General features: G+C 40.1%; 1 protein-coding gene across 3 annotated transcripts; it reads right to left on the bottom strand.

The window, feature by feature from the left end:
- Positions 1–1137: 1137 nt before the first annotated feature.
- On the bottom strand, positions 1138–15511 carry FBXO28 (F-box protein 28). 3 transcript variants are annotated; one of them, XM_086629735.1, is made up of 6 exons: positions 15299–15511; positions 9189–9298; positions 8064–8202; positions 5338–5533; positions 3343–3450; positions 1138–2882 (listed from the first exon to the last, which is right to left on the bottom strand). In XM_086629735.1, exons 1-6 carry the CDS (start codon positions 15509–15511, stop codon positions 2488–2490), a joined length of 1161 nt encoding a protein of 386 aa, XP_086485861.1. In that variant the 3' UTR covers positions 1138–2487. The 3 variants fall into 3 exon arrangements, with proteins under 3 accessions (XP_086485861.1, XP_086485868.1, XP_086485876.1); XM_086629742.1 differs by having other exon boundaries at positions 3343–3399; XM_086629750.1 differs by lacking the exon at positions 3343–3450.
- Between the last annotated feature and the right edge of the window lie 9462 nt (positions 15512–24973).

Here is a 24973-nt window from a genome sequence, read left to right as displayed (position 1 = left end):
AGCGGTGTACCTTTGTTGTGGCATTTCTCAGAGCTTACTTGTAAGTGTCCCCTCTGCCCCTTCAGTCTGATGGGCCTTGTTCAGTGTTATTACACCTAGTAGCACACAGAGGATCAGGATGCACCTGCAAACTTGCAGCACGTGGTACTTCCTTGAGTTGAAGATTCCAAGTTGGCAGTGTCCACAGAGAACGTTTCACATAACAATAGGCTGTTGTTCTTTCCAGCTCAGTTTACGAACAGCTAGAGATTCACCAACGCATAAATAAATGGTACTCCTGAATAACCTCAAACTATTTGTGTATTGTGAAGGGAGGGGGAAATAGTTTGCCTCTTCTAGAAACGAATAAAGAAACTAAGTGAATGATATTAAGAGATGTATAAATAAACTTTTTCAGTAAATACAATTCACAGGTTTATACTTGTTTAGAAGTATTTAACCACAAATACCTGTTAATTAGACCATTACATGAATTTTTCATCATTCAGAGCATTAAATTCATTTGTATCAAATGATACACCGTAATTACAGCTATCGTGCTTGCCCCTTTGATTAAAAATTATTATTTTTTTAAAGATAAAGTATATGCCAGTATTTTTAAATATCTGTCTTAGAGATCTTTAACAGTAAAAAACCCTCTGAGCCATGGAAGACTAGTAAAAAAGTAAATGCTCCTTTAACAGTTTAACCTTTCTCCCAGATAACCTATCACTTCCTTGATGCTTTTCTTAAGAAACATGCCTTTTTTAAAAAGATTCAAACTACCCAACAAGTTTATTTGAAAATGAATGTCTGCCAAAAATTAGGCATTTGCAATGTTACTTCTAATATGAGCTAATATGTTTTAGAAGTGAAAATTGTAGCTGAAGTTCCCAGAAAAATGTCAGTTTTCCCACAGTTATATAACACTTGATCAGACAATTTCTGATTTGTTTGGTGATTTAAATACAACCACTACGTTATTCTGACAGCCATACAAAATGTAAGAGTAACTTGCACTTTAACCCATGGTAATAACATCAAGATTTTGAACAGCTACAAATGCAGCATTTGCATTTTCAGTGCCATATGAAGTTGAATTCAGTACCACCTAAACCCAAAGCAGCAGCTGATTAAAAAAAGAAAACATAAGTCAAATGATAAAGCGACATAGTTTAGTACACTAAAACAAAACCAAGGACAATGGTATTTGTATAAGGTTCCAAAAATATACAGATGGGGGGGCGGGGTATTAAAAATCACTGTACACAACTCTGAGGTTGTTAAAGTGACCAGAGAGACTGAACAGTGCAAGACATGCTTTTCCAGTTACAAGCTCAAAACAGAAGTGCAAAGGAAATTAAAGCTTTGTCTGAAGTGATTTACCATTTAGGACAAGGAAATCTTAGAATATTGTCATCAGTATTACAGAGAAATTTCCATCCCACCCCACCCCCAACACACACACACAAGATAGTTTTAAGTTTTTTCCATAATACAGCATTTCATTCAAATGGTGTCCCCCGAGCTTAGTTACTGTAGGGACAATTTGTCTGGTCCTTATTCGATGTCGGCCTATGGATCAAGTGATGCATAGGCAGCCTCTCAATTCTCCAGCTTTGGCTAACAATACCTGCAATTTACAGGCCGTGAAAGTAGCAGATAGCCTGGCTTCAGGCTCTCCTGCAGCTAGCTTCATGAGATCACCTCCTTGCAAGAAAGCAGTTGTGCTAAGAGCAGATGCTGAGTTATGGCTGAGGAACGAAGAAATTGCTTTATAGGTCTCTGTACTCTCTCTCCCAGAGTTAAGAACAATTTCAGGCAAGCGCTTTTAGCAGGCTGGCTACGCTGTGCATGCATCTATCCATGCAAATGTAGAATATGGCTCCCAAGACCTAGAACCAGGGTGTGTGCATGTGAAGACTGGATAGAAGGCCCTTCCTTGTAAGTTTACAAAAATATATAGCCAATACCATAGCTTAAGAAGTCACTTTTACTCATTACAGAGAGATCTCCAAAAAGTATTAACTACTTTTCAGACGTTCCAGACAAGGTCACTTGTAACAAAAAAGGTCAAGTTCTCTAAAACAAGATTTTAAAAGTGGATCTTTCCTTCAAGTGAACAGGACAGCTGTTTTTACGCTTAGCTTTTTAGTCAGTTAAAACGGAATTTATTTAAGATTTTATTGGGACATATGCATAAACACAAATAAGTTTACTTTAAACACATCTGCACAGAAAGAAAGATTAACCCTTCAAAACATAACAGAGCAGGTCTGGTTAGTATGTATCTATTGCAAACCTTAAAGATTCTGAGCATTAGGTCCACCAATAGAGAAAGCAGGGGAAAAGTCTCAATGAAAGAAAATTACTGTTCAAGTCTAAGTGGTGTTTTGAAGAGCCAGCAGCCTAAGTGACACCATGAAGCTAATTACAGTATCCAAACGAGCAGACCTGCTTGGGCTACTAAAGCAGTGTATCCTCCTGAAGGTGTCATTTACTCCCAAGTTATTTTCTGTTTCGAAGGCGTTTAGATTTCCTAGGACAGTCTGTGGATTCAACTGCCTTCCTCCGTTTTCTAGGAGATTGTTCGTTTGAGCCAGAACCTGAAGAATTTCCTACTGTGCTCTCCATCACCTCTCGCAGCTTGCGTTCAAGCTCAGCCAATCGGGCGTTCTGTTCACCTATGATTTGGGTTTGCTCTAGCAGTTTCTGATCTTGATCTTGGAGTTGTTTCTGTTGCTCTTGCGCTTTGATGCGAAGCTCTGAGATTTCCCGCTTTAGCGCTGTCAGCCCCGTGCCATTCACTTTTACTTGCTGCTGGAGTTTGGTGACTTCCTGTCTGGAAGGGTTCTGCTTGGAGAAGAGCTGCATTGTTGACAGTGCTGTAGAAGGCCCTGGAGCTTCAGAAAAAACTATGATTAATCCTCTACAACTTTAAGACAAAGGTAGAAATTGTATCCCAGTTTTCATATTTTGCTTATCCCCACTCCCCAAGCATGAATGTGAATACTGGTTGCAAGTTATGTAGACATGTAAACAGATGTACAGTCATTTAAGTGTCTAACGAGAGCACATGGTATCTTAGAGCACTAGTTTAATTTAAAATATTTTCTGTATACACGCCCCCCTCCTTTTGCCATATCAAAAAATATGTAAAGTTACTATGTTGTCATCTAGAGTTAGTGTCACAGATGTTCAGTCAAAAACTCACAACACATCTATAAATTACTTATTACAGGATAGTTATATTAAATAAATATATTTCATTAGAGCAGTACAACTTGCTGTCTTAGTTGTAGATAGCTAAAATTCTAAAATTTTGTCGTTTCGGGCTTAATGCGATATTTCAGTTTAACTTACATTTTAGAAGAAAGTAATTTACTTCCCATGCTTCTTTAGTCTGACTCTTCCTAAGTACTAAAATCAATCTGGATTTTGAGCTTGTTTTTCTTGATTTTTTTAAAGTTCCTGCAAATCAAGGAGACTAAAAGCTTCTGTATAAATTCTTTCACTTTATCTATCATAAATTATACTATCACTTTATCTATCACTTTATCTATCACTTTATCATAAGTTATGTCTATCACTTATCTATCATAAGAGATATCTATCACTTATCTATCATAAGAGATATCTATCACTTTATCTATAATAAGAGATATCTATCACTTATCTATCACTTTATTTATCATATATCTATCATATATCTATCACTTTATCATATATCTATCACTTTATCTATCACTTTATCTATCACTTTATCTATCACTTTATCTATCACTTTATCACTTTATCTATCACTTTATCTATCACTTTATCTATCACTTTATCATATATCTGTCACTATCTGTCACTATCTGTCACTATCTGTCACTATCTGTCACTATCTGTCACTATCTGTCACTATCTATCACTATCTATCACTATCTATCACTATCACTATCTATCACTATCTATCATATATCTATCACTATCTATCATATATCTATCACTATCTATCACTTTCTATCATATATCTATCACTTTATCTATCATATATCTATCACTTTATCTATCATATATCTATCACTTTATCTATCATATATCTATCATATATCTATCATATATCTATCATATATCTATCATATATCTATCATATATCTATCATATATCTATCATATATCTATCATATATCTATCATATATCTATCACTTTATCTATCATAAGATATATCTATCACTTTTTCTATCATTTTACTCTTCTAGCAATGCTGTGTAAGTAAGATACAACTTTTAAGCGCTTCCAAGACAGAACAGTCTGGAACAGCCCAGAACAGTCACTCTCCTCCTCTTTTTTTCCCCCTTTAGGATGCCAGCGTAGCTGCAGTTATGTGACACTAAGGGGTTGCCATTTGATAGGTTGTGCTCCTCCCTCAACACAAGACAGGCATTTTTATGCCACATAAAGCCTTGGCCTTGGAAAGCCGATGGACATCAACTATGGCTTTGGGCAATACCTCCTTAACTGAGAGACTCAATGGAACTGAGGTATAATTAAGAGGATATAATTAAGAGGTGGCATACACACTTATGACTAAAAGGATGGACAGGACATACCAGAAACAACAAGCAGCTCCTACAGTTAGGCCTATCATTTTTGCTTGAGATGTAATTATTTTTTTTATTAAGTTATCCTTTCAGAGAGTTAATTTCATAGTTCCTAGGAAGCGTGAAAATGTTCAGCACAGGGAAAACACTACGGTTTACTAGCCTTTTGCTTTTGGCCATTATATGAGGCAACTACCTTAGACTTTGGTTCACAAAAGTTCTGGAATGTCTGACAGATTATTATATAGAGGACTAGTTTAATTGTTTATTTATAGACTGTTATTTTAATTGCCTTTTCACAATTGCCCATAAGCATTTTGCTTGTTAGTGTATACATTAGTGCCCCAGGAAAGTAAAAAAGCACATACAAGTACGTTCTAGCTCTCTATACACTACAACAGCTTTGGCAAATTCATTTGCTGATCGTTCTAAAAATAAAAGGCATCGGGTTGTCATCTCACGTGCCAAATTTCAACCAAGTGCAATGATAAAGTCTCATTCATTGGTGGCACAAAAGCGTTTGTTTAATGAATACACACGATGCATAATTCTAACATGTATTCAAGTGACTCTTCTTTTGGTAGTACAAAGGCTCCTTAAATTTCAAAGCAAATGAATTTCAGTTAGCATTCTTAAGAAACAAGTACCATCAATATTTATGTAATAAAGCTCACATTTAAGGGAGGGAGCTTTAAAAAGATACAGTATTGTGAATTTTTACAGAAAAAAAAAACTAAATAAAACTTAAACTATACTTTGGAATTAATACCTGGGGCAGTTCCTATCAGGCGTCCTGATACATCTGATCCAGGCATCTTTCTTTTCAGTATTGGAACAATCTTCTCATCAAAATATTCCATAGCCATGGAGGAAATGTCCCTTAGCTCTTGAAGAACTTCATGAGCTCTCTGAGGAGCTCTTGTAGAGTTTACATACCTTAGCACACGATAAATTTCGTCTATTACCTAAAACATTTAAGAAGAATTAGGATTTTCTGATAAAGGCAAGATTATTTCAGAACGTTCTAGAAGTGCTGGCATATTCAGGGGCTTTTACTACATAACTATTGCATACCACTGTGTGCTTTAGTTCTAGATGAGCTTTTTGAAATGAAGTGCTGTTCGTGATATAACAGAGAAGCTATTCACTTGATCTATCGCAACAACTCTCTTCGAACTCATGAAATAATGCTCATTGTGTGAAATTTTGTTTTACTATATCCAGACTTGAGTTCTAAGTTATGTAATCTATACTCTGCAGCGCATAATTTTTTGGAGAACCTGAAGCAAGAAACTCTAAGCCACAATGCAGAGCAGTCACTCCCACAGCCAGTTAGGAGGCATATGAAACACATGAATGGAACAGCAAAAATTACCTTTATGTCAGCCTGAAGAGCTGTAAATATTTACTCCAGTCCACTTGCGTACACCCAAAACATTACAAATTCAGATTAAGTCCAAAATATATTAATTTATAAAACATCAATCCACTACTGACCGAAAACCTAAGCACTCTCTTGACAGGTTTGACAAACAAGGCCTCTGTTTAGGAGAGCTGCAGAGAGATGAAAGGTGTCTTGCTAATCTATGAATTATAGTCTGAGGCAGGTCCAGAGAGGACTGCTGGTCTCTTACTACCGAAACTACTGACTCCGGTATTTTGCACAGGATTAAGAATGGTTGAAGAGTCTCCTGAAGAGCACAGGTCTTAAGGACTTAGAATCATAAGTAACACAATACAGTTGCCTCTCGTGTTTTAAAAAAGGACGCAAAAGCCAGACATGACTAAAGTGTCTCATCAGGCAACAAGCTTACAAAACTCTCTAATTTTACCCATATTATATCCTGTTAGCAACAACATCCTCAAAACATTCTCCTGCCATTCTCAATATAAAGTCTTGCAGCAGTGCTTTGCTATCACCAGGAATCCTCACACAGAATGCTGAACCTCAAATCAGGATTCACATCTTCTGACACGAGCCCACTTCCTGAAAATTCTATGGCAGCTTCATTCAAATGAAATTTCCTGAGGGGAGCAGGACAGCTGGGGGGGAAACCACAGGCTGTAAGTCAACACTAAGCCTTGAATCTGCTTGACCAAAACAGGATTTTCTGGTGAACTGGTAACTGCTGAGAGCGCTGCGGCGCTAGCAAGCTCATACACTAAGGAACCCAAAAAACCTTTTCAGCTGTTGTATTAGAATACAAACAAGGTGCTACGACTCAGCGCCCACAAGGAAAGCGTCTGGCAAGCTCACTTGTCCAACTCATGCACACCTAGGTCTAGATTGCATGTTGCCTTTCTGTCTGCTGTTCAAAAAAGTAAGGCAACGTTTCTTTTAAGTATTCCATTTACTATGTGAGTATCAAGGTCTTAAGTTTATTTGACTTCATGTTATATTACATTTTTTAAAATATAGGGCATATATAAAAATATGAAGTCAAATAAGCATAAATATATTAAACTATAATGATTTAATTTAAAAGTAATTAATACCAAGTCAACAAGAGTGTACAGCAATCAAGTTATTACCTCTTCAAGATAAAAATACATTTCATGCCGACAGCCTGTCCTACTATACTAATGTAAAAATGCCTGCCATGCTTTGCCTGAATCCAACAGCTAACTTCTGCATTCATCCCAGTGTAATTCAGTTATCTGCCCATGAAAAATTAATACCAACATTTCCAAACTTCACATGGGAAGATCAATGAATAGAGCAGTAGGCTAACGTTCACAGATCTTGTTTCAACCCTGAGCTGTACCAGTCTTCCCCAGATCATCATTTTGTCAATTCCCCTGTGCACTTCTGTTTTCACAGCTCATAAAACAGTGGTATCTCTGATGTACATCTTGCTTGCATAATTTATGTTTTATGTTGGGGTAGTATTCTTAAACACCAGAATTGTTCAGTAGTATTAACATTTAACACACTTCCTCTACATTTAAAACTAATTCCACCTACTGTACAAAAATACCCCATCCACTGTAAAAATGAAGAGTGTTTCCACATACTAAATATCTTAATTAATCTGAAGTACTCAAACCCTTAAGAAAGGTGCTTAAAATCCTCCCAATTGACTGAGTGCTTAGTCTTATATGTAAGGCTAAATTACTACATCTGATGACCTGGCCTCCAGCTGTTTTGTACAATTAAAATTCAGAATTCAACCCTAAATATCATGAGTTTTTTGTAAAAGGTTGTATAGGATGTGTATGCCACAAGTCAAATGTCAGAATTAAGAGAGAATCTAAGGGAAAATGGAAATAAAGTTTAAAATAATTAATATCTAGATATAGTCTGGTTCATTCCTTTCAGACTGCCTGTTATAGCAGAATATTGGCTTGTGTGTGTTTGCAAGTATCTGAAAGTCAGTTTCAGTATGTATATACACATTACATAAATTTGCCCCAGCTGTCCTAGGTTAAGTTACGCAATTATATTTTTTTTAAAAAACACAGATCTATATTCACATAATACAGTCTACGTTTTACCTTTCCAGGTATGAAGCAACAGAGATTAGAGTCCACATACTTCATGAAAGTCATATTTAACAGAGAGAGTCTCGTTTCTACAGCAGCAAGGATGTCTGCATGACGAGCTAAAGAATGGTTTCTTCTTTCTGACTCTCGTCTAGAAGACAGACGGTTAAGTGACACCGATTAAACAATGAGTCAACAAAATGAAACTGTAACAATTGCTCGAGTTAATTTCACCCTTGAAGCCCTCAGAGATTTGAAAAGGTAAAACTCTAACATTAGTTCTGTCTTTATAGAAAAAAAAAATACAGATCAAGAACCAGCTAGTAACAGCTTAAGTAAAATTTGTTCTCTAAATAATTAATACATCTTCTCTGATTCATAAACTCCGTATGTAATTTAGGACTATTTAAAAACAAGCTTTCAGTACTAACAGTAGACACTGAGTCCCTGTGAATATTTTTAGCCCCCATATTCCTACAGTTAGTACTTCAATGCAATTGACATACATTTAATATATTAGTGCTTGCTACAAAGTTTAGGTTGAGATACAAGCTCCTTTTCACAAAGTATCTCTACAGTAAGTAACATTTAGTTTCTTCACTCTGACTGGAAAATCTGATAGGAAACGGCATCAGCTGCACTTATTCACTGGAAAAAGGAGAAAATACACTGCTTCAGGGAGAAACTATCTCCCAGTAATGCTCACACATCACCTCCCGTCCCCATCCCTTTCCCCTGTTCAATCCTTGGCACTGAAAAACCTTGCTTTTTTTTTAAGCAAAGTCATAGATAAATCATCAGTGAAGGCAGTTGGTCTTGAAAAGGAATGGCATTTATTCATTCCTACAAGTCCTTGCTTGATTTGCCAGAAGAGTCAAGTAATACAGAACCCACTCTTCTTTTCTCTGTCTAAAATATCAGAGACGCTTTCCAATATTCCAGTTCCTCGACATTATTTTGTAATTAGATCTTAGGTTTAAGGTGCTTTTGGAAAAAAAAAAAATGAAATAAAACCAAATGTGACTCAAATTTTCAAGATATGTAAGTGGAATTAGCCAGCAAGAAATTCCTTTTCAATATTCTGCTTAAAAGAATCTAGCACATCTAAATTTAACTACAGTTTTAACTGGTACATACCTTGGAAGCTGAGCTTTAACTTGTTTTTGACACAAGTTGTGGTATCTTTCCACTTTCAGAAATCCCTGATTTAGCATTCGCTGGCAAACCAAGTCCATTCTCTTACAAACCTGTATTTAAGTAAAATGAAAAACTTAAGGCTCAAGTAAGGCCACAAGCCTCTTTTACTATTACCTTATCCATATTTGCTCAGTAGTAAAAGATTCTCTTACCAATTTTTGCTCCATTTCAAGAAGCAGAAACTGCAGTGGAGCCTAAGGCATCACATCTCTAACAATGTACTCGAAAAAGGAGCAGCTGTGTTCCACACAGTTCACAAATTAATCTCCTGATATTGCCTAACAAGGTCTCTTGTAGGCTGAATGCCACCCATATATAAGCAGATACAATTTCCTCTGATTTTAATGAAAGTTGCAAATGCCTGTGCCTGGCTTTTAACTTGGTCTCCAGAGTCATTCTGGGAGATCAAGTTAAAATTTTGTAGTCTCAAAAAAGAAGCCTTTACAAACAAGAAGTCATGATGGTTTTCTTCCATCATTTAAGGCTTGTTTTTGAAGACATCCACAATTAAGTTTAAAAACTTAGGCAATACAGTGCACATGAGGCAAGATTCCTTTTGGTATAAAAAAACCCTTTTCTTCTCTGTTTAACAGATTCCTTTATTTGCTGTGTTGCATACCAATAGCCTTATTTTTCTCCAAAGATTTAGGGAGAAAAGACATTAATAGCTGCAGAAGACATAATAAACTGCTAAATTTAAACCTTTACAAAGTAACCAGTTACAAGACAAAGACAACTCAACAAAACTTTAAAGCAGTTGCAATTCAGTTCTGAAGATGCAAGAGCTTAATGAATCAACTGTCTTTTGAAATTGCTTTTTTTTCTTTTGTACTAAAGTGCACAACTCCCACTGTGACCCCACTTTGCAATGGATTAGCTTAGCTTTTTATAAAAAAAAAAATACAAAAAAAAAACCCAAACAAAACACTCCTTCCCTCCATACATTACTCATTTCATAACTGTGAAGTCTATGTAAATTTATACCTTGAGGAAGAAGATTCTCACTTCTAGAAAAGCCTGCAATTATTTTCCGTTTATACAGAAGGCACTACTTAAAGAGTTCTGCTTTCTGTGAGTCCTCCTCTAGTCATAGCTAGTTTAAGCTCTGTAAGAACTGACCATTTTCAAACCGATCTGTATTCACAGGCCGCTAAGTAATCGCTGTCGATCCATCTGTGCTCCTTTGTAATAGATCTTGCTCGTTAACAGTCAGAGGAGAACGATCAGACAGGCTAACCAGAGGTACAGCCTCAGCACACTCTCCCCCGCATTCGCCCAATCAGCTAAATTATTTCCAGTGTATAAAAAGTAATGCTAGCCCTTCGACTACAGGAAGGAGGAAATTGTGACGTTCCTTCTAAGATATTAGCTGCATTAGTGATGCCTAGATCTGATACCATTTGTGAGTACAGGACTTCACAGCTTTCTTGCAGTTCTAATGAGACCAAACCCCTGAACTGGGACCTGCACAAGGGCTATGTTAGCTGTGCCATTATCCGACACAAGAGAAAAGCAAGCCTAGATACATTATTAGCTACAAATTCAGAGGAAGCGCAGAAAGAGTGACTTTAACCAAGTGCGTACTGACACCTGGTGGCAGCAGAGACCTTTCAGCGTGCTGAAGCCCTCCCCCATCCAAGAGGGTAGATTGCAACGGATAACATTAGATTTCTTAAACACTGGAATTTTTTAATCTTACTTGTTTGCTTACGCTACGAAGCATGAAGAATTATTTGCTCCAATTTCTGGACATTAGGCATATTTGTGCCAATAATCAGTCCAGAACCCAAACACTGCGCAGATAACGTGCCATCAGAAACCAAAAGCGTTTGTCTGCAATTTATTTTACCAGTCATCTCTTAATTCTCAGCTGGTTCCTGATGTCACCATTTAAACCACACGACACCTGTATTTACAGGAACAATATACCTCTTCCAGACTGCATAATCAGAAGTCATATGCAAAGTAGCATTATTACACTTTTAAGTGTGAATATTAGTCCAAGACAGTTTGATACTAGCTATTCAATGGCCCACAAGGAAGTAAAAAGTTAAATTTGCCCCTATTTGTATTTGCAAATTTTTGTGAATACTTTCTTATTCTAGCCATAAAGCTGAAAGAGCCCAAGTTTCCTCAAATGTCAAGTCCAACCAGACACTGCGTTCGAATTTCAGTGTTAGAAAGTTATTCCGTCTCCATGTCAGAAGCAGAATGAGAAGGTCACTGCTTCTTAGCGTGCTGACTTATATGCAGTAACAGCTTCTGTGAAAGAACTCATTTCCCACCTCATTTGCAAAGAAACTAAACTGACACAATCTACTAGACGACTACTACCAGTTTCCCTTTCCTCAAGCATGTATTATTTCTTCCAAGCTTCACTAACCAGTATCAAAACAGAGATAAAAATATCCTGAAGTATTTAGATTCAGTATATGTTCTTTTTCTTAGAGGGTACACAGACACCATGTTTCACAATGCCTTTCTAGGGTGAAGCATAATATAAGTAAGTGACAAAATGTTGAAGACTTCAACAAGAAGCTTTAAAATAGAAATGCCTGTAAATACAGATTTACTGAAACTGTGGGAAGATTAAAGCCATGCTGTCCAAATGCTATCAATCACTCTTTATTTGTGCTGTGCAGAAAATAAGCACAAGTTTGCTGCAGAATCTAAGACACTTCTGACGTGTCAGAATCCAAGATAACCTTCTCCTCAGAGCGTTCATGGAAGGAGGTTGTGGATTGTTTATTTTTAATCATGCTTGCTGTAGTAATAGCCTGAATGGAAGTGCATTTTCAAGCTCGGATGTGAATGAAAAGAAACTGGAATATAAGAATTTCATTAATATCCCACTCAGGTAAAAATTCCAGAGCTTCTGTAAGTCATTAAAAAAATCACAGTAAAAGAAGCCTTCAAAAGCTGGAAGATAGCTACCTTCCACATCAGCATGCACGTTAGGCTGCAGCTTGTCCAGAACACTACAGCTTCAGACATAATGATCTTTTGGGTTTTATCTGTCTCTCTTATGATGACGTATCAGAGGAAGTAGATGAAGTAGGGGATGAAAGCAAAACACCGCTGCTTTTCCTTGCATTCATTTTGTCTGAACAACAGTGTGACAACTCCAGATTTGCAGAGGCATGATTTCAGTCACGATTGCATTCTGAATACCTATTGTTTAGTCTCTACTACTTTAGACCTACTTCTCTGCTTAACCAGTAGGTGCTTCATTTATGCTTTTAAATGCAGTAACACCAGGAACAGCAGAAAGCATTGTGCTCAGGAAAGCAAGTGCTTCTTTGCACAATGAGGGGCCCGTGGTCTTGTCTTGCCTGATGGCAATCATCACAAGTAGGAAATGTTCTTTATCCCACACTTTGGTGACAGGAAAAGACATATGGATCTTAAGCCTTAGACTACGCTCCTCATTGTGCTCTACATAAACAATACAGGTTCCTATGTCTATTTTAATCTGAAAACTTGCTGATGTTTTACATCCTCCCACCCAGCCAACTCCTTAGTCTGTCTTGTACACACTCTAGCTCCAGCACCAGTTCAACTCAAAGATTTTTATTTATTTTTGGATCAGTCTGCTAAGGTGATCCAGAAAAAAAAAAAAAAGAAAAAAAAGAGATTAGCATATCCATTTCTTTCAATGCTGGGATCGAGAATGCATCAAAATGATCAGTTTAGGGAATCCATATTTTGTGTCTACACGTGTATGATCAAACTTTGTTCAGGTTGACTAATGTTCTGGATCACATCTTCCTACCTTCCTCAAGATGCTTTATGTCATGTAACGCCACATTTTAAGGGGTTAATGAGGCTGCTTTTGGGCACATTTTCACTATGTATGAGACCTAAGCAATTTAATCTGTCATTTGATTAATGTGGTCCTGCAATGTATCTTCAGCAGAATACTATTCATTATAAGATATATCCATTCATCTTTGATAAGCAGCTCAAGTCAGTTCTCACAGAGAGGAAAAATTTACCATTTGTGTAAGACAGATCTTAGAGCAGGAATACGCAAATGTCTCCCAAGGCTACTTGTGGTGAAGTGATGAAACTTCCTTATGAATTTATGCCTAGATATTGTTATTTTTTAAAGGCTACCTTAATTCTCCATCCAGCCTCTTCCTCTCTGTTTACAGCCTTCAGAGAATCACCAGAACACCACCTTTAGTTCTGAATGGCCATCCAGAAAGACCCAGTTGTTCAAACTTACATCGTTATGAGCTACACTTTTGCCTAGATCAAACCAAAAGGGCTGTGATTCTTTACATTAGTGCTGGTTACCAAAGACAAGCGTGCTTTCTTCAGAAGAACACTCATAATGCCTTCTGATGTGCTTTAGGGAGCAGTAAGGAATTTGATGGAGATTAAGTTTCTTGGCTGTCATTGACTCAAAAATTAAAACCAGGGAAAGGCCAACTGAATAGTTTCCTTCATTTTACATCTAGTATTGTTCCATGTGTGCATCAAAGTTAGTATTTATCCAGCGAGGTTTTGCATATTTCTGAAACTTCTGAAAGGGGCAGCTTTCTTTCAGAAGAATGAACTTGTAGGTGCTAAGAGAGCACAAAAGTGTTACATTTTACTTCCTAAGTAGCAGTGACAGTTAAACAGCTGATTTAGTCCTTTCACCACCATCTTTCCTATTCTGAGCTTCACTGCTGACAAAGCACTGCTTAAAAACATTAGCTTAGCCCTACAGAAAGAAAAAACCTTCTATTGACTAGTGATAGCTTCCACAGGTACTACCATTTATAAAACGCCATGGGAAAATTGCAGCAAAGGCCTGTGTCTCGCGTTGCAATACAAACCATGCAACACTAAGCATACCCAAACAGTTTATTTACTTCTCTTCCCTTCATTCAAACTGTAAGTACTCAAAAGCAGGGGCTGCAATCCAAAAATGCAGTAGTACGTCTTTTTCACAGATCTGCTACCTACTCTCACAGAAGCAGCAAAAGTCTTTAGTGGACTGACAGCATGCTAGAAGCATTTAGCTACTGGTATACTTGGTGTGGTATGAATAAGAACAGATTTTCTGCTCGAGGAGCTTTCAGTTTAAAGTTGCAGCCGGGATGCAACACTTCAGCTTGCTGATCCAGGACACATGCAGTCTAGTTTTCTGCAGAAATATGGTTGTAATATTATCCAGTTTAGGCTAATAGAGTTCTTAAAATAGGAACAGTACAGTACATGCAAGTTTACTGGTTACATAAGCTACGCATTAATTCCCTCACTACTATTCCATTTATGACGTCATAAGAAATTCAGTAAGATAGCAACTCGGCATATTCTGTCATAGTTTACAAGAGGTTCCTTACGCAGGCAGCTAAAGATCGATATACACTGATCTCCTCACTGACAGCTGTGCATTTTTTTGGCATTCTAAAGTTGAGAGGCGGAGGTAATAGCTTTTATTAGATCTACTACGATTACTGGAAGAAGCAGGCAGCCCTTCAGGCAGACAAGGGCTTTCTTAAGTCTTCTTTTTTGCCCCACATATATTTCTAGATTGGGTAAGGTCCTCAGAGCAGCAGGCTTACCACCTCCCACACTTGTGGACTTAAGCTCTGTAGGTAAAAATAAACACACACACGAGACACAATAGACCAGCCCCCCAAGAAACGCAGTCACTGGGAGAAATGAGCCCCCGGCAGCCCAGTCATTTATCGTATAGAGGACGAACAGAATGAAAGAAGTAGCAGATGGTAAAAGCCCTTTAGGAATGCGCGTATGGAAGCACACACCTACATGCCCGTGCCCCAGGGTTCGGGAGCACGGAGAAATCCCCATCCCGTCCCATCCCATCCCATCCCGCCTCTTCCTTGACAAGAGCAGCAGCCCGGCGGGGGGCGGCCGGGGCTGCTAACAGCTCCCCCCCTTCTGCCAGCGCGGCTCCCGCCCCGGGGCCAGCGGCGCCCGGCCAGCGAGGCGGGCGTCCCCCGGCAGGCCCGGGTCCCGGCCGCAGCAGGGCTCCTCTCGCCCGCCCCGCCGCCTCCTCCTCCTCCTCCTGCTCTCCCCTCCCCGGCCCCTACCAGGCGGAGCTGGCTCGTCTCATCGTAGGACAGGAAGCCGAGGATGCTCTCGATCGCCACGATGGGCAGCCCCATGAGCGTGTTGCTCTGAGGCGGCGGCTCCAAGGGCGCCAGAGCCTCGGGAGACTCCGACATCGGGGGCGGGGAGAGCCGCGCCGAGCCCAGGGCGCCGCCTTCCCCGTCCGACAGGAGCCGCTCCTCCAGCGCAGCCATCTTAGCGACCGTCCAACCTCCACTGACGATGGGCAGCGATCCTTCCTATGACGACACTTCCGCCCCCGTTGCTAGCGGACGGGGAGCCCCGCCCCCCGTCCGGTCCGCCGGGGGGGCGGCGGAGGCTGGGGGAGGGGCGGCCGGTGGCCGTGCGTTGGCAGTGCGGCCGCCATGGTGTCCCGTACGGGGCCGCCGTGAGCCGCCCGCGGGGGGCTCGTCCCCGGACTCCGAGGTGCCCGCAGAGGCGGCGTGGGGCGGCCTCGGAGGGACGGAGCCCCGGGGGGCGTTTCCGCCGACTGAAGGAGGGCCCCAAGGCGTGGGGAGGCTGCTCGACATTCCCCCCCGAGTGCTGGGCGCTCCACCAGGACGAGGTTTTAAACAAATGGCTGGAAATAAATCTGTCATGCCGTGTGTAATGAAAGCTTCGAACTCCCTGTTAGCGAACGTGGTGGATGATTAAAGCGCCAGCAGGGTTCGATAAGGGTGTCGGGACACGCTGGGAGACATCACCACGTGCTTGGTGGGATCCTTACGTGAGGGACATACGGAACCGCTATGGGCTGTGGTTGGAAATGGCACCCTGAGCTCCCTAATCTGCCAGCCTGACCCCACACAACTGGGTTTATTGCGCATTAGTCTTACGTGGGTCGCTGCAAAGCTTCAGGGCTTTTATTTTCCACTCTGGGGCAGAAGAGACGCAGGAGTAAGGCAGTCAAGGAGGCCACAGAAGCTCCAGAGACACAGGCTCTGCTGAGGTGGAAGGAACCCACAAAGACCATCCAGGCCTGCTGCTCACTCTGCTGCACAGGGCAACCTAAAAGCTAAACCTTATAGGTATATATATACAGACACTTGAACTCTGACTGACTTGGCGCCGTGACCCTTTCCTTAGGGAGCCCATTCCCATGCTGGACCACCCTCTCCATGAGGAGCTTTTCTGCCTTCAGCTGCTGCTACTACTTTTTTCGCTTCGGTAGCGTTGAGTGTGCATGTTTGACTGGGTAACTGGTGCTGCTGAAGACTGACTTGCCAAAGAAAATCAGTAGGTGCATGCCAGAAGCGACCGTAGCAAAGTGTATGGGAAAAAGCCATAAAACTTTCGGAGAGAATGGGATCGCTCTTTGCAGTACCTGCCATCAAGGTGCTACAGGTTAAAATATTACAAGACTAAAGCATTAGCTGCCTGCAGCATCACTGTACTTTTTTTTCAGCCACGCTTCTTCTCCTTGAAGGTTTATCTTAACTCATTTCTTTTCACGTGCAAGTTTCCCCTTTCATTGGAAACCCACCTATAGCCTCTTTCTTAAAAGAAAAAAAATGCAACTGGAAAAGAATTAGCTTGGGAGCAGGGCAAATGCAAGGGTAAGCCTTTATGTGTGTCATCCTAATGGCACTCCAAAAATGTGCACTGAAATTAATATTTCCTTTTTGGGAGCAGAACACTGTGTGCCTTGTACGGATTTGGAAGTGTTTTGCTCCCCCCGCCCCTCAACTCATCAATGCGGCTGTAAAATGATCTGGCTGTCTTGGAACAAGGGTTTCATTGTTGTGCATGATTTTAGGACCTGATCTCCTTTCACATGCACACTCAGCAGTTTAAAACACACTCAGGAGAATTCTTTATAAACTTGTGACTTGGCACATGACGTTTTGGCCGGCAGTCCCTTAATGCTTTAAAAGCAAATGTTTTTTTTCATCCTACCTAAGCATATATAATTTAAGATAGTTTCAAGAACACTTTTTTGATTTGTCATATAATTTGAAGAATCTGAGTTTTTACGATACAGCTTTACATTTAATAAATATAAGCTATATGTTCTATGTGTTCATTATGTTACTAAGTAGAATACATTAATGATATTCACAATACGTTTTATATTATTAACTACAACTATATAAATAGCTTTGTAATTAGTAAGTCTGCTTCAGCAAGTAAGCTAATTCTGCTGCCTTCCAGGTTCTGATTTACATCCTTCCGCAATGAATCTTGTGTCATTTGTCATAATTTGCAAAAACGCAGACACTTGCACAAAATCTCTATCATAGACTAGAGAGTGGCTTAACTTTTCGGTTACCATGGGATAGTGTGAAGCCAGACAACTTGATAATGCTTCCTGAAAGGGATGAAACAGTGTTATCTAGAGTCTATTGCACGTTAAGTAATATGCAAACATTTTGCCAATATTTTATATCTCATGCAGGATACATACATTGCCTTATTTGGGTTTCCACTAATTTGGTTTTCTGTAATGCTCATAAGATTTAAAAACTCTTGAAATAGCCTTAGTATTGATTATACCATGTTAGAATGATAAATATAGCTGGACTGTATTTTTGGGGGAACATCTATACAACTCACAAGGAAGATGTTAGGGGAAATATATTGGTTTGCCCCTTTTAAGCAAAAATTCTTGTAATCTTTTTTTTTTTGGAGGAGAGGTGTGAAATGTTGATGCCTCTGTACTTTGGACTAGGAATATGAGGCTTAAAAGGAAGGCCACTTTGGGACAAGGATGTCTCTTTTTCTTTCTTTGTGGTAATCTGCAAAATTTGTTGATGTCATAAGTCTTTGTAAAACCTCATTACTTGTCTTGAAATTTGTCAGTGAAATTCTTAGATGTATCCATACCAAGCAGATTCAGCCTCTCACAACTTACTTTGTGCTTATAAGACCGTATATATATTGTGTCCCCAGCGGATTCAGGTGTGGTCTGTTGAGGACAGCAGGGACTGTGAAATTTTACTGAAAGTACATAGAATATTTCATTTGGGCGTTGTGTCGCGATGAGCAATGCCAAGAGGTGTGATGAAGAGAAAGGTGCCTGGCTCAACGACAAGGAAAGTTGTAAACATCAAATGTGAGAAAGGAGAAGAAATCCAGGGAAGGGAGAAAGAGAGTGAGAAGCAGGAGCTAACAAGTGGATGTCTGGGAAGATAGGAATGAGGGGAAGAAATCTAGCAGCAGGAGCTGGAGGTGAAGGAACGTGTGTAACTAGGTCAAGAACTGCCATGTTGATGAGGAATATAGGAGCAAAGAGGAGTCACGTGCTCGGAAGCAGAGGATAAGAGCAGAAGTTGGGTGGGAGGAGAACAGATTTGTTTTATTAAGTTAGTATAATCAATAGGAAAATAGAAAATGCCTTTCCACATGGCACATTTTCTTTGGGGCGGCGGCAGTTTGCTCACTTTATGGATCTTAAGGGTTTTTTTAAGAGGTGCTAAATTTGAAAGAACTTTGGTATATTCACACAGCCGTATTTTCATTCAGGCTGCTGGACATTGAGGCAGAGTAAAGACTAAGGCTAAATCTAATACAGAAGTTTGGTGCAAGGCCAGATCTGGACAAAACACACGGCCTAGTTTTGATTCTAGAGGAGAACCGTTACATCTGGGCATATCCAGGGACCCTGACTTCTGAGCCAGAAGAGGAGAGACGTGTAAGCAAGCTGGAGGAGTCTGCACTCTTGTCCCTCTGAATCACCTCTGGCTTGCTTAAAGGTCTGGTTTTGAGAGACATTATTAAAAAGAAATGGTAAAAAAAAAAAGAGCCATATCAAAATTTCCTTTTAAAATGTTCTTAAAAAACATTGTCAGGAGTGTAAATTTGCACAGATTCATGTTTTGCAGCTGAGGCTTTTGATCCATTAATAGGTAACTTAATATTTATTGTCATATGGAGTCATAGCTTCAGATAGGAGTGTAATCCCAGTTTGATTAAATCAATACAAATATTTAAATAGATCTTTTGTAGTTTAACCAGTTTTGGGCCCAGTAGTGCTACATATTGCATAAAAAGCTGGTTGAGAAATCACCTCTAAAATCTGCATCTACCTCATAATTTAGTTGTAATAGTGTACGTAAGGTATCTGATAGTAATCATAAGCTGAAGTTGAGAGGCAGAAGACTGTGATACTCCCTGGGAAATTAGAAGATGTGGCAAAGGGAGAACAGGCAGAAGATAAGATGGAAGAAAATACAATCTCTGTAGGTTTTTCTCAGCTAAAAGTATGGGGACCAGACTAATCTTGAGTAGCTTGTGTAGACTAGGCATGTTGCACAGTCAAGCTTTCCTTAAATATGTTTTTCTGTTTAAAATAAATAAATAAATAAATAAATAAATAAATAAATAAATAAATAACTTAACTAAAAGTATTTTCAACTCCACAGGAGTTTGTAGACATGTAATATATTTATTAGGTAAACTCATGTACTTGGGGGATAAAAAGGTCAAGGGTTCAGAAAAATATTTTCTGTAGAAGAGGACTGCAGGATCAAGTAGTGGATAGCATGTTATCTTGGTCAGGTTACATATATCCTCACACAGTTGTACTCAGAAGTAAGCTCAGTGAAACAGCTTTTATAAAGAAAAAGGTGGTTTTAATTAGATTACATGACTTTTGCTAATTCTCTGTATTGTTTTCTTGTAGGGTGTTTGCAAGCCCTAGGATGGAGAATCAATTATTTCCACCATAGGGAGGGGCTCAGTTTTGCTGCTGGTTACCTTCATGTAAGTTCTAAGGAATTCGTTTGATTTTAGTATGTTGCCATATATTTACAGCATGATAAAGAGAACTTGGTGAAGATATCAGTAATGTCTGTCTGTGTCTCATCAGTTCAGCTCAGTAAAACACCACTGACACGGCAAACTACACAAATAATGTTAATCCATAAGAAAAAGACAGCTCCGAAAGAGTCTGTTGTCATTTATAGACCGTGTACCTGTGTCCGCCAGGGTTATCTGAAGCAGAGTTTGATTTGTTGAGGCACAGGACTATTGATCTCTGTGAGAATACGCAAAGAAAATACATAAATTGACCAGGAGAATCCATTAACAAAGACGTGGTCTTCTCAGCTCTGCAGTCACTTTACAAAAAAGAAATTGGGAGGGGCCTGATCTCAAAATGATTTTGTATTTTCTTAAATCCTTCTGGTTTCACTCTCTCTTGACTCCAGAGGGACTGCTAGCGTGAGCTAAAGCTGGCTGCTTGGCAGCTGAGAAACAGGGAAGAGGCAACAGTAAAATGTCAGTGTTCATTTAACTCTCCACATTCTCTAAACATGCAGCTGGGATGGTGGTTCAGCATCCCTGTGTGGCCAATCAGTGTCTTAAGGTTTCTGGTAAGGAATGAGATTGCCATCGCAGAATTCCTTTTTGCAAAAGCTGAATGTATATGTGCTTAATGAGCGCGTTTTTTGGTTCCTTCCCTGTTCTTTCCCACTGACCAGCTCCCTTGCGGGGCTGGGTGAGTGGCTGCAGGCAGATATGACTTTCTCACATTGCCGTAATTGCTTTAAACAGACGCTTTCTTACACAGGGTCTTCTGTCAGGATCTGTGCTGAAATAAATTGACAGGGATCCAGAGTGAGTCTAGTGAATATAATTTAGTTATTGAGAAGAATGGCAGCTGTGTATGATGCATGCAAAACACTAGTTTGTGCCAGCCTACATTTTTTTCAAAGATGCTGGGGTCTAATGAAAGAGGAAGTTTATTTCTCTTTTCTTTAAGACGCAGTGCAGACTTGCTTTAGCCAGCTGGTTGTTAAATTACCTGTGGAAAAAAAATCAGAATTTAAATTTCATGGAAAAGAATTTTGAGTGAAGGAAATTAGAACTTTTTTCTAGCAAGTAACTTGAGAAGTTGGAGAAGCTTTAGTTTACTGAAGTTAGATTCCTAGTTGATCTGGAATAAATGGAAGTCTTTTGTTTACTGTCAGTGATGCTTGTGCACAGTGGTATTAATGTAACTTTCTACTTTTACAGAATCATCCTTTGAAACTGTTGTTAAGTTATCAGCTTAAGAGCTGAAGAGGTTGCAGCAAAATTTATGCAAATTTCTAAAGTAGTTTCTGAGTCCTGCTGGCTCTGTATAATTAATAGCTTACTGAGTAATGTGATTGAGTATGTACTTTGCACAGTGGGTGCATGTGTGACTCTCACAACTTAGATAATGGTATTAGCTTACAGAGAGGATGCAAGTTAAGCAAGAAATATTTTTTAATTAAGGTTCCAGAGTCTGAACCTGAACCTCTGTTATCTCATGCAGTTGCTTACATGCATTACCAGATCATATATACAGTGACCAACAAAGTTTCTGTTCACTTTGTATGGAAGTAAATGTTTTCACAAGGCTTGTGCCTTGTGGCTCTCATGCCTCTAAGTGAGGTAAATGTAACTCAGCTATTGCTTGCGTTAGGCAAATACAGTTTTTGTTTGAGCTGTGGCACGGGAATGTCACAGAATACATTTTTTGTTCAGATTTTAAATGGGTGTCACTTGTGTGTGAATTAGGAAGTATACGTCACAACTAAAACCGACTTCATCTGACAACAAAACATACCTTTCAACAAAACACACACCATTCAAGTAGGGGCCTGGTGATGTTGTTCATTAAGCATCCACTGATGTGATAAAATTCCCTGAAGGGGATTACGGCTGAAGAGAGTCATTTCAGTTGCCAGACTCAGACGTTGTAGAAAGAAGTAGCTTATCACCAGGAGGAAAATGTGTCTATTATAGCAGTCCTCGATGCCTAAGAAAACCTTTCCACTTAAAGAATTGGACTTGACAGAAGTTGTGGCAAGCCACTGTGTCTTAATTTAAAATCTACATCATAGAATCATGGAATGGTTAGGGTTGGAAGGGGCCTCAAAGATCATCTAGTTCCAACCCCCCTGCCATGGGCAGGGACACCCTCTACGACACCAGGTTGCCCAAAGCCTCATCCAACCTGCCCTTGAACACTTCCAGGGATGGGGCATCCACAACTTCTCTGGGCAACCTGTTCCAGTGCCTCACCACCCTCAGAACAAAAAATTTCTTCCTTAGATCTAATCTAAATCTCCCCTCTTTCAGTTTAAAACCATTGCCCCTTGTCCTGTCACTACATGCCCTTGTAAAAAGCCCCTCTCCAGCTTTCCCGTAGGCCCCCTTTAAGTACTGGAAGGCTGCGATAAGATCACCTAGAGCCTTCTCTTCTCCAGGCTGAACAGCCCCAACTCTCTCAGCCTGTCTTCATAGGAGAGGTGTTCCAGCCCTCTGATCATCTTCGTGGCCCTCCTCTGGACCCGCTCCAGCAGCTCCATGTCCTTCTTGTGTTGGGGACTCCAGAGCTGAACGCAGTGTTCCAGGTGGGGTCTCACAAGAGCAGAGTAGAGGGGCAGAATCACCTCCCTCAACCTGCTGGCCACGTTTCTTTGGATGTAGCCCAGGATGCGATTGGCTTTCTGGGCTGCCAGTGCACATTGCCGGCTCATGTTGAGCTTCTCATCCACCAGCACTCCCAAGTCCTTTTCCTCAGGTCTGCTCTCAATCCATTCTCTGCGCAGGCTGTACATCTGCTAAATGCTTCTTGATGTAGTCTTTTGAATGTGGCATATAGCAAAGGCTTTTGCTTCGGAAGCAGCCACTGGGGTAACATGGGATGTCCTAACTAGTGTGGTTAGCAGAGTCCTGAAAGGACTTCATGAATCTCAGCTGCAGAATCTGGAACTAGTGAATTTCTTTTTTTTCTATCTGGGAGGTAGACTCAGTCATTGCTGCATGTTTTCCTCAAAATTGTTTCCTCTGCAAGGCCTGTGATCTGACTTTCTAAAACAAATTAAATACTAAAAATGCAAACATTAAATAGTGACAATTAATTTAGAAACCATCAGAGGACAGCTGGTGGATTAGCAGAACTATATAAAGGTGAAGAAGGTACAGAAACCATCAGTTTTATTTTCTATAGCTACTTTTTTTCTTTGTGAGGGAATGTGACAACGCTGATGGTTGAGGCCTTTGCTTTGAATCACTGTCTGGAAAAGCCTTATCTTTAGCTGGAGACTAGCTGTATAAATTAGGTGCCAGAAGTTCAACATTGCTGGAAAGAATCCAAACTTGTGAAGCTGCTGTGCTGCGCCCCAGCCTGCTGAGTTAAGTGAGCAGTTTTCTTGGCATGTTCCCTTCTTTTTTTTTTTTCTTTTCGCTCCCCAGCAATCTCAATTCCAAAGCTTTCACTTCTTTCTGCTCTCTTAAGCTGTATCCCTCAGAAACTAGAGCTTAGAAGTTTGACGTGGTGGAGTTTTAACAGTAGGTGGCAGTGGACAGCAAATCTAAACCAGCTGGCCTCCTGCTCCTCTTAACATTGATGCTATTGTGTTGATTTCTGGCAAACTCCCTCTGAAATTACCGTCTTAGAAACAGTCTAAGAATCAGGTTCACCATCTTTTTGCTGAAGAATTAAAAATGTTATTAAAATATAAATGACTGGCAGGTACAGCTTTTTTTTTATTTGTTTATTATTACAACGTACTGCAAAAGAGATGTTGCCTGGTGTCTGTTGCCTGATAATCTTCCTAATTGTGTCAGGACTGTAAAAGAAGGCTTGACTGGGGGCAGTTTTAGGCAGGCTTTAGAGAGGAGGATGAGAAGTTACTGTTAAAATTGCTTAGATATGGCACTGAAGGAATTAACTGAAGTTTTGGAGTTTTAAGTATTGTGCTAAAGGCATGAAACACAGCAGTGTCTTCCCAGTTCCCCTCCCGCCCCGATCCCATTGTATGACAAGACTAAGGGCAAGAAAAGATGATGCTATTGATTTCTACTGAGTATCATCACTACTACTGTCTGTAATGTCTTTCTGCTACTGCAAGTTTCTGTGCTTCAGATGAAGTAGACCTCTTGTGAAGAGAAGAACGATTCTGCTACGTTTTTGCCTGGTGGGTTTTTTTTCATTTTCTTGGATACTTTTCAAGCAATTCTATGAGCATTAACTTCCCCTGGGCCCTTGCTGTGACTGCTTCTAGAGAACTGCATGTGGTCTTAGTCAACTGCAGCACGCTTCAGACAGGCCGCCAAGAGTAGTGGGAACCAGGGAAGAGGTGCAGAGCTTCAGCTGTCTGTGCCATTGGCTCCAAATCCTGCGGATCTTGTCTTCTCTTCCTTTTTGTCGTAGCTCTGTATATGCAGGACTAAGAACTGTTGTCCCTTGCCAATTCTCCTGTGCGTGACTCAGTTATCTCTAACCGTTGACTCTCCGGAGATTGAACCTGCGGTCAAAAACCTTCACGTGTCTCTTCCCGCTGCGGGGGAACCATCTACTCTCTGCTTATAAAACCAAAAATCTCTCCAGTAATTAATAACCTGTCATGGGAAATTCATGTCATGCTTATCTAGTGAAATCATGTCTGAATGCCTGTAAGGGGCAGAAATGTGGCATGCCATTGGGAAAGTAAGAAATCCATAGGGAAGGTAAGAAATGCTGTTGAGATACGCAGAGGTGCGAGTGGTTTTGACCCCGCTTTACCTGCAAACCTGGCGAGCATTGTCTCCTCTGTTGGAAGGAAGCTGTGATCTAAATGGCCAGATGGCACTGGGATCCTCCATCACAGTGTATGAGTCACAGAGCCTGGACAAAAACTGAAAAAAAAAAAATGTGCACCCCTTGAAGCTTCATTTCCTTAGCAGGGATGGGGTTGTAGTTT

Source organism: Tauraco erythrolophus, chromosome 2 (genome assembly GCF_009769465.1).
Source record: "Tauraco erythrolophus isolate bTauEry1 chromosome 2, bTauEry1.pri, whole genome shotgun sequence".
In the NCBI taxonomy this organism is placed as follows: Eukaryota; Metazoa; Chordata; class Aves; order Musophagiformes; family Musophagidae; genus Tauraco; species Tauraco erythrolophus.
Note: the sequence above shows the minus strand (reverse complement) of the source record. Positions and strands in the feature narration are given on the sequence as shown.

Excerpts from the sequence above, each read along its gene's own strand:
- FBXO28 (XM_086629735.1), bottom strand. The coding sequence starts at position 15,511 with ATGGCTGCGCTGGAGGAGCGGCTCCTGTCGGACGGGGAAGGCGGCGCC. Across the intron at positions 8,203-9,188 it reads GTTAAAGCTCAGCTTCCAAG|ACGAGAGTCAGAAAGAAGAA; the intron begins GTATGTACCAGT and ends TCTGTCTTCTAG. Across the intron at positions 5,534-8,063 it reads GTTGCTTCATACCTGGAAAG|GTAATAGACGAAATTTATCG; the intron begins GTAAAACGTAGA and ends TAAATGTTTTAG.